Consider the following 18318-nt stretch of genomic DNA (forward strand, 5'->3'; position numbering starts at 1 on the left):
AGGGCGTCCTACATCTAAAGATGGTAGTCCGAGAGCTTCCTTTCCTCCCAAATGTCAAGTACGTGAGAAACATCGAAAATGTCTTGTAGCTACAAGAGCTACCACACAGCCAGCAGAGAGAGAGAGAGAGAGAGAGAGAGAGAGAGAGAGAGAGAGAGAGAGAAGGAGAGAGAGAGAGAAGGAGAGAGGGTGAGAAAAAGTGTGTGTGTGTGTGTGTGTGTGTATGTGTGTGTGTGTGTGTGTGTGTGTGTATGTATGTGTGTGTGTGTGTGTGTGTGTGTGTGTGTGTGTGTGTGTGTGTGTGTGTGTGTGTGTGTGTGTGTGTGTGTGTGTGTGTGTGTGTGTGTGTGTGTGTGTGTGTGTGTGTGTGGCATTTGGGCCAGGGTTACAGTGGCACACATGCACACATGAGAGCTACAGCCCCAACAAAAGAGGAGAAGGTGATGGAGTGAGGCATGACATGAGATAAAAGATAGAGAGGAGAGGAAAATAAGGAGCAAAGAGAGGAATGAAAAAAGGGAGGGATGTAGGAGGAGGAAGGAAAGGATAGGTAGAGGATAGGAGAGGTAAAGAAACATAGAAGGAGATAAGAGGAGTGGACAATAGACAAGCAGAAAAAAAACTGGTGTGTATTCATTACAGTATTGCTTCAACTGGCTAATTGGCTGACCCAATAACTAGGAAGACGTCCTGATTGGCTGACTCATGAACAGGAAAAATGAGCTGATTGGTCGATCCACTGACTGCAGGGTTTCCCCCAGCACACCTACCACCTTGACTAGAACCCCCGAAAATATTTTTTTGCGAATTTCTTTTGTATGTGTGAAATTTCCATAGTTGCTTAACCGACAAATTGCAATGCTGTTTATTTTAGTTTATCATATTTTATATGAAACTGCAGGATTTCAGCTTTCCAATGAATACATCATATTACATTACATTACTCTTAGATGACGCTTTTATCCAAAGCAACTTGCAGTTATTTTGTTCAGGATATTAGTTACAGTCCCTGAAGCAATGTGAGGTCAGGTGCCTTACTCAAGGACACTTACTAAGCCAGGAATGGAGGTGTAGGGAGAGGTCAGGTGGGATTTGAACCTACAACACCCATATTGAAAGGCCTACTCCCAAACCACTAGGCCACGGGGCTGCCCCTATGATGATGATCAGGGGTGCTCAATAGGTCGATCGGCAGTAGGCCTATTGGTAGATAGGAGGACACTTAAAAAAAAAAAAAAAAAAGTTCCCTATGGATACCCAGGATCTGACAGGCTAACTCCAGGCGTCTTCACTGCCCTACACTGTATGGTATAGCCTACCATAAACACAACGACGTCTTCAGATAAGGAGGATAACCGTCAAGCGCCACACTCAAACTCTTCATAAGTCATAACATCGGAGCACAAAAAAATAGGACGGCACGAGACGTTTGCCGATACCGTGCGCTATATGTTCAGTTAGTAGCCTACAGGCAGCGTCACCGCTCAAAAGAAACAGCCAGAGAAGAAAACAACCGCCCGAACACCGGCAATCCCCTGATTTCCCCCCCTTTTAAACAATGCTCTGAGAAGTGCAGGCAAGATGCAACTCCCGCATTGAGCGTGGAGTTGGCTACTTCGATTAGATTTCATAGGCACGCGTGCGAGGGGAGAGTGAATGATGTGTGCCTGTTTAACCTGAGTGCAGGCGCGTCTTTTCAAATGGTCTGTTCAGCGCGGCCGCTAGACAGAGAGCGCGATTTTCGGTCCATTCAGTAGATGTCTCCTTGTTTATTTTTTGGAACTAGGGATGTCTGTAACGTCCACGAAGACAATATCATCCACGTGAAAACGCCAAACGCCCGCAAACCGCTGTTCTGTCTACTTCTCACAGCAGTGGCGACTCCTATTGGAAGCTAGGGGAAGCACAGCCTACTGGAACTCAGCTCAAAAACGAACCATATTTATTGATCAATATTGTCAAGATTCTATATACTGTATTTTCATGAATGCTACATTTAATTTCAACCAGGGGCGGGTTAAAATTGCAGTTATTTTAACATCTAGGCTATGATTTCTACCACATTTCCCCACGAGTGCAAGATTTTGTTTGAGGAGTAACCATGGCGACGAGCAGTCTTTTAGTTCGGCTACTGCCGTGTATGAGGGGAAGCATGCATACAGCAACAGCTTGTTGCTTCACCAGAGCTCTTGCCGCCGATTGATAAAACATTGAGGAGCATTGGCCAATCAGAGTGCGGCTGTAATGCTGTGCATTGTATGGAAAAACTTCCTGGGTAAATTTTAGACGGATGTGCTTCTCCTGACTTTCTCGTAGTGATTGGAAGTTGGCTCTAATAAACCCGCCCTAAAGCTGTTGACCACCAATATCAAATAAGTATTTTGTAAGAGAGATGACACTTTACCCGCGCTGTTCTTCAGTCTCATTCACGGACTGTACAGAGTTTTATATTGACACCATGGAGAGCAAAAGAGAACTTTTCTTGAGACCGGTGTTGGGATTCCTACAGGGACAGTATTTGGACCATACAATTTATGATTTGCAAAGGAATTGGATAGGCGATTTGATGATTTGATGAACCTAATTCGAGAGGCAACTGGTGGGTAAGTCATGTTTAGCTTACTACATGTAATAGCACCGCCGAGTGCCTCGATGTTCAATGCGGTGATGGCAAATTATGTTGTCGTAAAGTTACCGATGGTGCTTTTGTTGTGCGCAGCGTAGCCCACTGTCGGTTGTAGAAAAGAGAGGTGAGAGAGGTGTTTAATGTGCTGTAATCAAGGACGTCTTATTGGCTGTTGTTGTGGTCAATGCTGGATAAAGTCATTCGTGGCAGATGCACTGACGCTAGCACCCGAGGCCCACTCAATGCTTTGATGGTTTCCTCAGTATTGCACAATATTTCCTGGCCGTCATCACGAATAACAGTAGGGCGCGTGTGACAACAAGCAGAAAGACAGCGCATTTGTTGTTGTTTAAGTTATTATTCTCTTCTTTCGTGCAGGGGCTGGGCTGATGGGGATCTCTCACTATTTTGTGACGCTTGTCTGTTAGGTTACAAAAGGTCTCCGGTTTTGTGGTGATGGACTTGCACTGGAATGGTTGGTAGCCGATATCTGAGAGCATATCCGAGGTTTTTTAGCCTATGTAGGCTAACCTGTGCATTCTCTAGTGACCCCTTGCATCGTGCACATCTCAAAACAGTTTGGGATTTTTTTGTGGAGCAAGCTTGTGTCCCTTTTACTTACACGTTTCACTTGCTGCAAACCTCATCATGGCCTATTAAATAGGCAAGAACTGAAATCCATGCCTATCACCTCTTATGCTGACGTCACCTGCACTATTCTGTATTGTGCTTCCCTAATCAAAAATTCCACCCACCGCTACTGTCTCACAGCGGCATTAAAAAAGTCCTCCACGAAATCCCAAACCAACAACCCTTCAAATAGGTGACAGCAAGCATGCACACATGAAATAACACTTCAGGGAGGGAGAAAATAGCTCTGCACTCATATTAAAGTGAAAAGGGTATTACATAAAATCTGTCCAAAAACCAAGAGGGCACATCAATAACTTCATTCATATTATGTTCATTTATGAAAATTACATTTATCATAAACTTGATAGCCTACTATGGTCTCCCTTTGTGATCAAAAACAGGCGTAATTTACAGTAGGCCTAAATAAGGTCTGTATGAGGTTGTTATTCACCGCTGATTCACCTTTCATTATTATTGATGTGTAGGCCTATATAGGCCTACAAATACATTTTCATATTGTGTTAAAATTGCATTTCTAACAGCTGTATTTTCAAATGTTCTCCCCCGAACCCCCAGTAGATCACTTCCACACACCCATCTCAATAAGTAGCTCACATGTTGAAAAAGTCTGAGCACCCCTGATGATGATAGTTGCATCTCTCTGACACCGGCTAGCCTCCAACACCTCGACAAGCATTCTGCAGGAGACACTTAACTAGAGGGGTGTCCTGGCATGAACCGGGCCAGGCGGCTGTGTGCATAGAGCTGTACTTACGCCTGCATTGTGCTGTAGCTTTATCAGGGGACAAATCCATAAATCGCCCTCTACAGCACTCATTAAGCGGCATGATGACACCAGGCTTTTGGCACACAGAGCAGACAGACACAGACACGGGCACACTGAGAGGAGTATACTGGCAGACAAGGACTCGAGGGCAAAAGCCAGACTGAGTGACCGAGTGACACAGGCCATTAGATAGACTAACAGACAGAGGAAAAGATAAACAGACAGACATAAAGACAAACAAAATGAGATACAAATAGAAAAACAAATGCTAGCCAGAGTTTAAAAAGGAGTGGGAGAGGCAGGGAGAGAGAGGGAGAGAGAGAGAGAGAGAGAGAGAGAGAGAGAGAGAGAGAGAGAGAGAGAGAGAGAGAGAGAGAGAGAGGGAATCAAAAGAGACCAGTGGAATTAGGAAGGAAAGGTTTCAATGACAAAGAGATACAAGCAGGTGTGCTTAAGAAAGCAGAGAGTGAGAATGAGAATACAACAAATATCCAATATTAAAAACACCACCTAAACTAACACAAACTACAAACCCCAACTCCGATGAAGTTGGGACGTTTGGTAAACAGTGAATAAAATCAAAATGCTATCATTTTCAAAACATTCAATCTATTCATTAGATGGAGAATAGTGAAAAGACAACATATTAAGTGTTAAAACCGAGAAAAAATATTGTTTTGGGGGACATATGTACTCATTTCTAATTTGATAAATCCAACACGTCTCAAAAGAGTTGGGACGGGGATCAGTGAAATTTAGTAAACATCCAAATAAGATAAAACAACAAAGAAGAACATTTCAAAATGAATTGTACTGACGGACAATATAGGTGTCCAGGTATAAGATCATCACAGAGAGGCTGAGTCACTCAGAATTAAAGATGCAAAGGGAATAATTACCATAGTTATTACATACATTTTTTAATTCCCTTTGATTTACCACGATTGAGTGTATATAAGACATATTTTTGTTAATAAAATCATTGTATAGGTTCATGACTTCATGAAATATATATTGGCTGTAGTCTCACTCTAGCACTACAGGAATTAGAGCTATTGAAAATGTATCATATTAAGAATGCTTAATGCATGAAAATGATACAGGGGTGTAACATTCTCCTAAGCACCTGAACTCACTTGAAATAGACCCAGAAGACATGGGAAACTGTCCTTTGCTTACAGAAGTCAGCAGAAGTTGTAGAAGTCCATTCTTTTTGACAATAATAGAGCATTGCACATCCTGTGCTACAGTGAAAATGGACCATCCAACTTGTGTTAGTGCTAGCTTCAAAAGTCAGTCTCCATGATGGCATGCGGGTGCAGTAGTGCATTGGTTAAGCTGTTCTCACTCATATGTAGAGTTAAATACAGTGTTGAATGGTATAAATGGGTTTTAAACAGCATGAAAAGCCACTCATGCATTATATTTTGAAGGGAGATCTTCGATTACTGCCACATAGTAAGTAGGGGTGGGTATTGGCAAAGGGTTCACGATTCGATGCGCATCACGATACACATGCCACGATGCGATTCTGTCACGATGCATTGCGATTCATGTACTACTGTGATGCATTGCGATATTTACTTCAGTAAATGTGTAAAATACAGCTTATTTGTCAGTTGCTGTGTAGCTTTCTTAAGTCAGTTCATTCTATTTAAGCATTCTATCATCTGGGAGAGAGCTTACATCACAACAGAAATATGACCTATTCTCTACTGAACAAAATAACCCGTGGCAAATCGAATTTTATTGTTATCAAATAATCAATTGTCATGAATCCATGCAGTATATTGAGAAAATAAGTATCACGATACCTTGTCATGAATCGATGCATTGTATCGTGAGAGTAAGAATCGCGATGCATCGATATGACGATTATTTTGCACACCCCTAATAGTAAGGTCAAATTGCATTCTCTACTATGTTTTAACAGTTTGGCTCCATCATAAGGACCAGCAGGTGATAAAATGGTGGGTTTTTGGTCAAGACCTGTCACACTGTAAGCACTACAGAAAGGAAAACATTGCAAAACATGACAAGGAATACACCCACCATTTAAGCTGGTGAAATCATGTCCAAGATAGGAATTAACACTGTTTTTTTATATAAAATCATCTCATCGGTTAATGTATTTAACTGTTAAGTGTTGTCTTTTGTTTTGTTTTTAGTCTTCCTCGACATTTGCTGCCATTTATTGTCCCCGTCCCAACTCTTTTGAGACGTGTTGGATTTATCAAATTAGAAATGAGTACATATGTCCCCCAAAACAATATTTTTTCTCGGTTTTAACACTTAATATGTTGTCTTTTCACTATTCTCCATCTAATGAATAGATTGAATGTTTTGAAAATGATAGCATTTTGATTTTATTCACTGTTTACCAAACGTCCCAACTTCATCGGAGTTGGGGTTTGTACACTCTCACAACCACACAACTTCTCCACAACACAACACTCTCACGCACACTTAGTTCCAACACATGCCTAAGACAGTCTTAAACTAACACCAGGTTGTGTTTCCAACTTAAAGCTAATGCTTCCAAAGCAATTCCGGAGGTTCATCCAACATTGAACAGGGTGCTTAGGATGTTACTTCTGAATCCACTTTGAAGCCATTCTTGGGCTGCAGCCATTTAAGTAAGTTGGGAGGAGCGGGTTGTTTGTCTTGTAGCTCAAATGAGAGCAAATTCCGCTTTCAACGTCCTCTGGGGCGACGGAAGACGAAACCCACTTGGTGATGCTTTGACGGACGCATGCGGTCGTGGTTTTCCACACCTCCACAGTGAGCCTACACTAATCCGGTCTCACTTAGTTTAAAGTTCAGGTAAGTCATCAGTGGGCGGCTCATCAGGGCTCGCCTGTGCTGCTGTGTAACGGGAGAGGGTGTGAAGGAGGAGTGCTTGAATGACATGAAGAAGACAGGTGTGCCAGCTCAAGCTTTGGTCCCTAGAGCTCCACACATTCAACATCATCTCCTCGTCTTACCTCCTCCTCATCTCAATAACCACCTAGTACTATACTTCAGCTGTCCTTTTCACCACCTCTTCACCACAACTCAAAACCTGCCCTCACCATCTCCACCTGTAGGTGGGTCAATGATGTTTTACTAGTAGCACGTCACACCACAGATAATGCCAATATTGTGTGGATTAAATTTGTTTTTTTTTTCTTTTTAGTGGATTATCACACCCAAAAATCTCAACCTTCCACCTCCTCCTCATGTGGACTGCTCCTTTTACATTCTACACTCAACTTACAACCTCACATACTCAACTGCCCCTTGTCTGCCCTCCTTCCCCACAGTCTGACACCTCACCTCACCCCCTCTTCCCTTCCACCTCCTCCCATTCCTCCCTCAAAGTTCCACCACAGCCACCCATCTTCTTATCTGCACCTCCCCCCCTGCACCAATCGTTGCTTCAATGCACAACCCCGACCCAACTCTTTTTAGCAAGCTTTCCTTCCACACAGTCAGTCTTGCAGCTCCCCTCATCACCTCTTCCTTACCCTCCTACTAAAACTACAACCACCCATCTCTACTTTTTGAAAACCGTCCTTCCACAGAGCCTCAGACATCTCCCCTCATCACCTCCGCAATATCAACCCACCTGCGGGAAGTAACCAAATCAGCCTGGTCGGAGTGCTGCGGAGCTCTGTGGAAAGCTGTCCATCACTTATTTAAAATGGAGCTCAGGTGATGCGGCTACCCCTCACCCCCTGTCTGGGGCCCAGACCAAAGTGTGAGATTGAGAGCTGGGATAGCTTGCTGTGCATACACCAACGTTCACGCGCACGCACACACACGCGCACACACACACACACACACACACACGCACACGCACACGCACAAGCACACACACACGCACACACACACACACACAGAGAAACAGCTGATTGCAGAGACATAGCACAAACACACACACACACACACTCCTCATAAGCTCCCACTACCATGCGTCTTAAGCTGACATATCGTAGGTTGATGAAAGTGGAGCTCAGGTGATGCCACTGAGGCCCAGGCCTGAGAGTGGGAGCCAGACTCCTATCCTAAAGGGCCGTACACACACGTCGCTGCTAGTTACTCGCTCCGCAAATGAACTCAATAGAATGTCAATGTGTTCCAGCGGCGAGACTAGCAGGCGAGTAGGCGAGTACTGTACAAGCGATGCAATGTGGGCGGATCCCGAGTTGAAAATATTTTATCTTCGAGCGAGGCGAGTAAGCGAGTAACCAATTGGAAGGCAGAGTTCGGTGCTTCTTGCCTGTTCATTGGCAGTTAAAGCCGCGGGAACTTTCAGCGAACGTTCCATGAAAGAGAGGCGAGTAGGTGAGCAAGCGAGAAGCTGGTAAATAGCAGCGATGTGTGTGTACGGCCCTTTACGCCAGTGACACATTCACACAAATTTGGCCAAGCCAAGCGAACTTCGCCATTCACTCCTACGAGGGAAGTGAAGGCAAGCAAACAGGAGGGAAGCGGAGCGAAAATATTCAACCAAGTTTACTATCATGCAAATGAGGAGCGAATTTCACCTGTGGTGACCAATCAAATCAATGTTCCATTCTATTTGTTTCGCCGCGAGGACCTGATGACCGTTGAGCTGTCAGATTGGAGCACTGAATTTCACCTCTCTTCCCTTCGCTCGTTTCGCCTGCATGCGTTCCCGTCCTTATGGCCTGTGTCTGCCGACAGGGGTAGCATGACACACAAGCACACGCACACACACACACGCACAAGCCCGCAACCACACACACACACAAACACCCACCTGATCACAGATATAGCGAAACAGTCAATGATACAGTAAGGTAACAGTACACACATGTATACGCAAACACCACCAACCACAGGTGTAGCGCAAACACACACACGCACGCCTGATGCACTTAACATGTACAGTATATTACACTGACACAGGGGAAACAGAGAGCAAAGAAAGCACATCACCGGAGCTTATTAGTAGAATTATTGTAGATTACATCAGTGAAACTAGAGGTGCGCATCCAACAACCTAGTTCAGTGGTTCTCAAACTTTTTGTGTGAAGTACCACCGGAGAAAATATTGAGCTCTCCGAGTACCACCTTGACAACCACCATTAGAATATTTGCAATAAAGGCCTTCCATATTCACTTTTACCAGTCAATACAGGAGAGGTTCATAATGGCATAAACAGCTACGGTCACATTCAGTGCAGTTTGTTTTTAAATTTCTTGCTTGCCTAGTATTGTTTTGCATTATGTTTTCAGATTAATACAGTCAATATTACAAAATGTGAGACCAAAAGACACATTTTCAACTGCAACAACTTGATCAGCCTTCAAATCAATGCACAAAAAATTAATTATTCTAAGTACCACCAGAGATGTCTCAAGTACCACCAGTGGTACGCGTACCACAGTTTGCGCACCACTGACCTAATTTATGCATGTGCATCATGCAACATTCTCGCACTATGCTAGGGGTGACTGGTTGTCTTGGTTTAGACACTGCTGTAATGAAAAAGAGTTCGGCAAGCTGGACAACTAATGGTCAGAGACATAGGCTTGGCAATCAGCCAGACTAGCGAAGCAGCCAGTCACCAATGGCCTGCTGTGCAGAAATGTGGCTCGAGTCCAGAGTAGGGTCGCACATTTTGGCTGGAGAGCAAATTATTTTTGTCTGTGCAACACAGCACAGACTAGAGCTTGACGTCTTGAGGTCTTGGCGATAACTTGATGTCTTGGTCTCGACTTTAGCTGTCTGGGTCTCAGTCTTGATAGTACTCACTGGTCTTGGAAGAGTCTGGGTTTATGCGGCCTTGACTACAAGTTTAAGATAAGAGGAAATGTATATTTCATATTTTATAAAAATAGGAAATATTTTTAGAATCGTATTGTTTTACCCAATTACATATTTTTATCCCGTTTAGACAGAATGTAGATCACCACTGAAACAGGTGTTTTAGAAAACTCTGGTTGTAAAAATACCGGTTTTAAGGATCAAGAACTCCATTTACGGAGGCCCAAAAGACCCAAATGGTTGTGTTTACATTTACAAACATAGATGTAAACATGGCCTAATACAGGCTATGAGCCATAGACTAGACTGCACTTATTCTGCATTAAACGCTACAATGTAACACACTGAGTATATCACGATATGCACGACACACAGTGCTTGCCCATCAGATGTTCATCTGTGTGATCCACATAATGCTGCAATAAATGTCTCCGTCCTCCATATAACTAAAGCCAAATACGTACTTGAAGCCTTCACATCTTAATCTGTACCTTCAACAGCTGAAAAGCGGCATTCACAGTCCTTCTTCTCGACTGTGTGTATGCGTTTTATATTCATCTTTATCCATTCTGTCAGACCTCCATTCAGCGCTCACTTAGTCATTCGCTCCTCCACTCCTCCACTCCACTCCACTCCTCAGCTGACAGGCCAAAATGAATGGGCCCGCCTGTTACACAGCTCTGGCAGCGTACTGTAGTATCCCTGACAGAGCGACAGGTTCGGTTCAGCCACATTCTGCTGCTCTATTGAAAGACGGGTCCATTCGGTGCTGCTTATCGTGCGAATAATCCCCCCTTTGCCTGCCCACAGCAGTCTCTTTTAGTGCAGCCTATTCCTTTTTTGAGATGAGCTAGGTCGTCTCAGCAGAATGGAACAGAGGAAGCAGGCAAGACCGAGGTAAATGGCAGAAGATCCTCACTTGCTCATGTCACACTCACACACAGACACACACTTTGTTAAGTGTCCCACCACCCCACCACATGGGCTTCACCGTATCACTTATCTCAATCCCACACACACATACACAATTTGAAGTGTAGTACATCTGAAGTGTCCTGCCACCCCATCATCCAAACTCACCTCTCTGTTTAAACTGTCTTGCTTTGCTTTTGATTGCATGCAAGTCTTACCCAACAGGACTGTCTCTGATTCCCCAGTATTCATTTACTGTATGTTCAGCATTGTTGACATGATCGAGGCTTTCCAAATGATTCATCTCACAATAGAGGCTACATAAAGGCTTGAAAGTGCCCCGGCGATGAGTCTACTGTACTTGGAACAGAAGTGAAATATGCTGAGGGGAAAAAACCCTACTGTGTGCCAGTTACAGGTGCTAAAAGGTCAATTAACTATAGCAATGCTCTGGCAGCACGGCAGCCCAGCACTTTCACTGGGCCGTTGAGGCGTGAGTGTATTGGCTCTGCTGTCCAGTACTGTACTGTACAGTGCAGTGCAGTATGCTCATTCCAGGGAACTGCTGCTGCCTGCTCTACAGTACAGGCTGTATGTCTGCCCTTTGAACTGCACACACCTCAAGGCTTCTTCACACATTGCGCTTGGCCTTTAGTAAAAAAAAATTAAAAAAAACCACACACATAGGCTACCTACACTCCATACAGCACTAAAGGCCAGAGTCTTCATGCATGCGAGTGCACGCACGCACGCACGTATGGACGCACGCACGCATGGACGCACGCACGCATGGGCGCACGTACACACACACACATACCTGACAAAGGCCCACACACTGTCAGATCACACCACACCCCAGAGACCACCAGAAAGGTCTCTCTGCTCTCACACACAGACAGTGCAAGGGTGTAAGGTGGTGAGAGAGAGAGAGAGAGAGAGAGAGAGAGAGAGAGAGAGAGAGAGAGAGAGAGAGAGAGAGAGAGAGAGAGAGAGAAGAAAGAAAGAAAAGAAAGCAAGAAAGAAAGAAAGAAAGAAAGAAAGAAAGAAAGAAAGAAAGAAAGAAAGAAAGAAAGAAAGAAAGGCACAGAGACAGACAGGTGGACCCATTGGCCCTGCTGCAGCATTAGTAAGTTCTGAGACACTTCTGGAAGTGAGTGGAAGTAATTAGCTCACAAAATGTCATTAACAAGAATTCCTGCCTGGTCTAGTCCTCATTAGGGGTGGTACGGTTCACAAAAGACACGATTCGGTCCATGCCACGGTTTCAAGGTCACGGTTTTCGGTTTTGTGCGGTTCTGTTTTTTTTTTTTTTTTTTTTTTAATAAATAAAATTTATTATGCACTGAAAATGTATAATATAAAAATTAGAATGAAAATGTAAGCTTATCATGTTGAATTTGACTTCATTTAACTTGTAAGTTACTGAAAGTACATACTATAACACATTTGACGTGTAAAAATAAAACAGCTACACTCCTAGGCAATGGGACCATTAGGTCAGTGCAGTATTCTATTTTGGTGAATGACACATTGAGAACGAATTGGACTTTTATTTTGATACCGCTTTCTGCGAGTTTTGCGCTTAGGATGAATCAGCTGCTTCCTATCATGAAACTGCCGGCCGTGAGAAGCATAGAAGTAAAATCAGAAGTCAAATTCAATTTTAAGTGAACAAGTGAGAGGGTTAAGTTATGTTAAAATGTAAAAGTTAAGGTAACAAATAATTTAAAAAGATCGTTTTTTTTAGAAGTGTATACAATACACAAGAATGTTTCAAAAAACTCCTGTGAAGCTGAGACTGTTAAAACAGTCAAATTTTATTTTGGTTATAGTGTTAAAAATCAATGTTAACTAGGCAACAGCACAAAGTTCCCTTCATTCCATCAGAGTTTAACTGGCTACATATCAGGAATACAGTTGATTCCAGTTAAGGACAGCGCAGTGAATCTGGTGGACTTATGTAGACCTCCTTGGGTGGACATGTTCAATTATCTCGCATTTTGCCGTCTGGAATCCCCATTCAATGTCACGTGGATATCGCCTACACTAGGCTACTGTAACGTAAGTCATAGTCTACTTTGTTCTGCTAATCTGTCATTTTTTGTAAATTCATGATCATTTAATTGAAATTGGTCAGAATAAAGGCTGGGGGCAGTCGCTTGCGTTAACGTGGAGAGAGAGGGGGGAAAGGGAGACGCTGCTGACCGACCTGCAGTTGCGTAGGCTACTGTAGCCTAGTCAGCTGGTGCATGCTGTTACATTATGCCTTTCAGTTGGCTGATAAAAATCAGTCTTTCAACACTCAATATCCTACGTAGTCTTTGTGTTGTATGCTTGTAAAAGTAGTAGGATTTTAATTGCGTCGTCCGCAGGTGGCTTTTTTTTTTTTTTTTTGAAACCGTGGGCACCGTGCGGTTGCGCACTACCCCGTTCCGTGACATGCAAACCGTACGGTTTCGGTTTGCTACGCAAACCGTACCATACCTAGTCCTCATCCATCTTCCCAACTCCACATCCCCTCAAGCTGCATTCATCCCTCATGGCCGTCTAGGGGCACCCTGTAGGAGGTCGGTCCCAATGTCCACAGTGATTTCTCGCAGACACCCAGACAACCAATTCAAATGCAAGTTCATTTGTCGCCAAGGAGAAAATTCAGTTGTAGTATTTAAACACACACAGAGCAGACACCAAATAATAAAAAACAACATAAATTCAAGGACGCAGGTCAACACAGCCACATAAGTCACATAAGGTCCCCAACCATTTCATATATAGACTGGGAGTAACATACAAAATAAAAGCAAATGAGAAATAACAGGATAAAGAATGAGAGTCATGGAGATTCAAGAGCCCAGTCCAATGTGCAAAAATGCAAAAGATGCAAGTGGCCATTCCCGGTGTTTGTAATCGCACTGAACCTCAAACTGACTGATCAGACTGTTTGGGAACCGGAAAGTTGGTTCCCAATGCAAACCAAAAATACTTGGGTCTTCGTCAGAAGGAGCACATCAGAAGGTTCATCCAGTTGACACATGGTCACATGCAGTAACGTACACAAACTGAGGTGAACGCGGGTTGTTCGCAGGTAAGCTCTTTGGTTCAGGCATCAGCACCCTTCTGGTTGGCCTGACAGCAAACCTGGTCTTTAAGGCGGTGGTGACTCAGTTGGTAGAGGAGCCTGTTCAGCAACTAGAAAGTTGCAGGTTCAGGCCCACCCCGCTCTGTCTGACTTTCCTCGATCTGTCCTTGAGCAAGACATTGAACCCCAAAAGGCTCCTGGTGGCAGGGTGGTACCCTGCGTAGAAGCCACGGCAACCAGTGTATGAAAGTGAGAGTGAATGGGTGAATGTGAGGCATAAATGTAAAGCTCTTTGAGTGCTCGAAAGCGCTACAGCACTGTATATAAATGCAGTCCATTTATCGTTCATATGGCACAGAGAAAATATGACTCACACCGTGTAGTTGACTTTGTGGTAAGTTAAACAAATGGAAATTGTGGTACCAGTCCTCATTAGATGAGAGTTGCATCATTCATGTCACAGTTGGCAAAGTCCAATCATTCGCTTCCTGGTGGACTAAGAACGGAAGAATACAAAAGTGTCACCATTTAGGCAATGACAATGTAGCCGACGTTTCAATCACATGAGCACAATAAAAAAGGAAACGGCCTTGCTCAGCCCAGGCAAACTTTTTTGTTACGTAAAAAAGAAGGCTTTTATGACACAAAGATGGCCTCCGAAGCCAAACTGTTTTAATACTTCACATTATTTCCGCTGTGTCTGCAGCCCGAACCATCGTCTAAGTCTGCTCTGCTGACAAAAAGCGATGAACCCTGGCACCTCCGGGGTTAAGCCTCCTCCGCTTCCATTTCAGCAAATTAACAATATTTGATTTTTTACACTCGCTGGGAAGACACCCCATCTATAACGCATGAGTCAGACTATGGTACAATACAGCACTAAAATGCACACCCCCCTTGGCTGTCTGGATAAAGCATAAAAAGTATGTGAATCCCAATTAAAAAGCTGAACACAAATAAATGACCTATGCGCTATTCTTTACAGATTGCCTCCACATCTCAACGTCTTTTTGCTGTGGTGCTTTTCCCTAGTGAAGGCATTGGAACGGAGAATTGGGGAGCTGGGCAGTTGAGGTGTTTGAATCTCTTGAATTCTGCCAGCTGGTTGCACATGTGCCCTTCAGGAGGAAACTAGACTGGAACCTTAACAGTACTTCAAGATCCAGATCATCTGACTGGCACCAGCTTCATGGATGTACCAACCATTCATTCCTCAAGTGAGTGAGTGAGTGAGTGAGTGGCAAGAAAGAGAACTGTCTCGTCATTTCCCAAGCTATGTGCTTGTGTTTTTGTTGTTGCTAATGCTAGCGCATCTACAGTAGGATTTTTCTCTTAGTAGCTTAGATTTGCAATTTGTTGTCGTTTCTGGATGCCACAATGCGAGAATGAGCATAAGACAGCACCATAATATAAACCGCAGCATAATCAGCCTTTTTTACCATGACATCAGACACGTTCCATTTTTCGAAAAACGACTAACAGTTTCCATTGAACTGAAGGTATCTGAGGTGAGTGATGTTAAAAGGGCCAATACCAGTGCAGCCAAATGAACCTCACCTCGTTCTGCAGTTCCTCGTCGCTCCTGGTGGAGGCCAACATCTCGAAGAGGGAGGTGCACAGCTCCTCGGGGCTGGAGCTCACCATGTTCCCCGCGTTCTGGTACTTCTCCACCTCCTCCCTGAGTACACAGGCCCCCGCGTCTCCCACCGCCGCTCCTCTGCTCCCCGCCCCAGCCTGGGCTCCAGCGGAGGAGGAGGCAGCCCCGGCTCGGGCTCCGGCCACGTGGTTGTTGAGGAACCCCTCGAACCCTCCCAGCCCCCCCTGCACCTCCTCGTCATCTGTACCGGCCAGCCACGGCGGGGGCTCGTGACAGTCCAGCGTGTAGCCTTCGTGAGAGAAGGCGATGTTGCGTCCGAACGCTGTGGCGCTGGAGCCGGAACTGCGTCCCAACGTTACAGCGCCTCCGCCGTTCCGGCTGGCACTCTGGGTGCGTACAAAGGCCTCGGTCTGCGTTTCGCCGGCGGTGGCGGTGAGGCGCGTGACGGCGGCCAGGGAGGCCTCGGCGGCGGTGGCGGGGAACGGGCCGAACATCTGGCGCACGGCGCGCGTCTCCTCCGTGCCCAGGTGCTCGCGGCACAGCAGTGTCTCAAACAGGAAGACCGCCGCGCTCTCGATGGTGTCCTGCCCATGGTCTGGACCCACTGCAACACACACACACACACACACACACACACACACACACACACACACACACACACACACACACACACACACACACACACACACACACACACACACACACACACACACACACACACACACAAACGCAAAAGATATTACAGCATGTCACAGACACCTACAAACAAGCTTCAGATCCAGAGTGACTGTAATGTGTTCAATGTAAGGGAGGTTAAGGTCTGGACCAACTACAACACCTTAACACACACCACAGATCTTACTACGGTCTTGTAAAACACACACACATGCACACTCACATGCACACATGCGCACACGTCCACAATAGCCTCGATAGCCTGTGTGGTCTAAAGGAGATATGTGAAGACTCTTAACTGCGTGTGCTCAATGTAGGTGAGAGTAGCAGAGACCGTCAACTGGCCAGGGGTTTAAAAGGTAGCAGTGGGGGCCTTAGACTCGTGCCATCAAGTTTTATTTGATTTATTTCATTTCTTTTTATTTCTTTTGGTGCTCATGCGGGTTGGAGGCCACTCAAACTAGACTACACTTTAATAATGCGAATCAGGACTAATTGTCCAATTAGAGTGAGAGAATGTCAGAGAGGGACAGCCGAGTGGTGGAGAGCTTAGCGGAACACGACGAGATGAAAAGGCTTTAAACCAATTAAAATGGTCTGAAAGCATCACTCCCCCCCACCCCCCTCTATCTCCTATTTATTCCCTCCATCTTTTGCTTGCTTGTCCTCTCTTTTTTCTCTCTCCTCTTCCCTCCTCTCCCCCCTCTCTCTCTCTGTCTCTCTCCTACTTATCCAGCACTTGCTTGCCCTTATGCTCACTCTCTTTTTCTCTCTTCCTTCCCTCCCATCTCCTCCTCTCCTCTCCTCTCCTATCTCTCTGCCTCTGCATGCCTGCCTGTGTCACACTGTAGCTGCTCATTTCCGGGCATTTAAGGAAGGCTTTTAGCAGTTGTTTTTTCACTGCATTCTGTTGCAGGCCTGAAACAGCCCACCGAGGGAAAAGATGGATATAACAAAATGAGAGAAAGAAAAGCAGCGGGAGAAAGAGAAATATGGTGCGGCGAGAGAGGGTGGAGGAACAAACGGAAGGAGGGATGGAAAGAGGCATACAGAGAACAATGGAGGAAGATTTTTTTAAGCATTTCCAAACACAGTTTGGTGAGGCATTTTTGTAACAGGTAAACAAGTCATTAAAGGAAGAAACGGTAGATTGAACACTATATGTCACCCTTGGCCACACTATACCCCGATCACCACCAAACATCAGAGTAAAAGTAAAAGAACAAGTACATTTATGGTTAAGTCAAGTCAAGTCAAGGGTTACTTCATTGTCAAAAATCAATGTAACAGGGTTAACACAGAAGTTTGAAATTGCGTTTGACCAGTCTCCAATGTGCAGTTAAACTAAGGATATACAGTAAGATATTGACAGTAACCACACACACAGAGAGAGAGAGAGAGAGAGAGAGAGAGAGAGAGAGAGAGAGAGAGAGAGAGAGAGAGAGAGAGAGAGAGAGAGAGAGAGAGAGAAGACTAACATACTGATGGAGGGGGGGGGGCACTTTCCCAACAAACACTGAAATACCCAAATACCTCAACAACCCCAACACCATCCCATTCCCTCAACGAAAAACAAAATAAAATAAAAAAAACCACCCCACTACCACAAAATGCTGAGCCCCATCCAAATGACTCCCAGGACGAAAAACACTTGTCTTCCTGTTTAAAATAACAAACAAAAAGGCTGCAGGCAATTTCTTCTGATGCATCTGGGCCTGTGGTGTCCGCCAAAATCGCACACGAAGAGACACAGTCACAAGCAAATACACACACCAACACACACACATACACAGATGCATAAATACACCCTCGCTATCTGCATCCTCGCTCCAACATCCAACACCACGGAGAATGGATCATCATTGCCACCTGAAAGCGAGGTGCGTGCGTGCGTGCGTGCGTGCGTGCCGCATATGTGAATGTGTGTAAGGGAGATACAGCTACAAACAAAGCACTACTTTACAGCACAATTTCTTTCCCTTCACTGAACAAATCTGAACTGGGGGTGCTTCAAACACTGTGGGGTTTATGTCAGGACAATCTTATGACTGCATAATATATGAGCTTCTTTTGTTTCTCTGTCTGTTGTGCCTCTGTGGAAGCAATAGAGAAGGGCAAATAGAATCAGAGAGGAGGAATGATTGGGTCGACATGACACAAACAAATGTGCATCTTGTTTTATCAAAGTACTCTATTGCAATTCCTTAATCGAACCCCCAAAAAATGTAGAAAA

At 44.7% G+C, this 18318-nt stretch overlaps 1 protein-coding gene across 1 annotated transcript in view; it reads right to left on the bottom strand.

The window, feature by feature from the left end:
* ascc3 (activating signal cointegrator 1 complex subunit 3) overlaps positions 1-18318 on the bottom strand; it is a 291707-nt gene that overhangs the window by 265259 nt on the left and 8130 nt on the right. Inside the window, exon 4 of the mRNA XM_063199022.1 lies at positions 15371-16014. Coding sequence (XP_063055092.1) covers positions 15371-16014 — 644 coding nt within the window. The remainder of the gene's footprint in view (positions 1-15370; positions 16015-18318) is intronic.

The sequence above is a fragment of the Engraulis encrasicolus genome, chromosome 5, assembly GCF_034702125.1.
Source record: "Engraulis encrasicolus isolate BLACKSEA-1 chromosome 5, IST_EnEncr_1.0, whole genome shotgun sequence".
Classification (NCBI taxonomy): domain Eukaryota; kingdom Metazoa; phylum Chordata; class Actinopteri; order Clupeiformes; family Engraulidae; genus Engraulis; species Engraulis encrasicolus.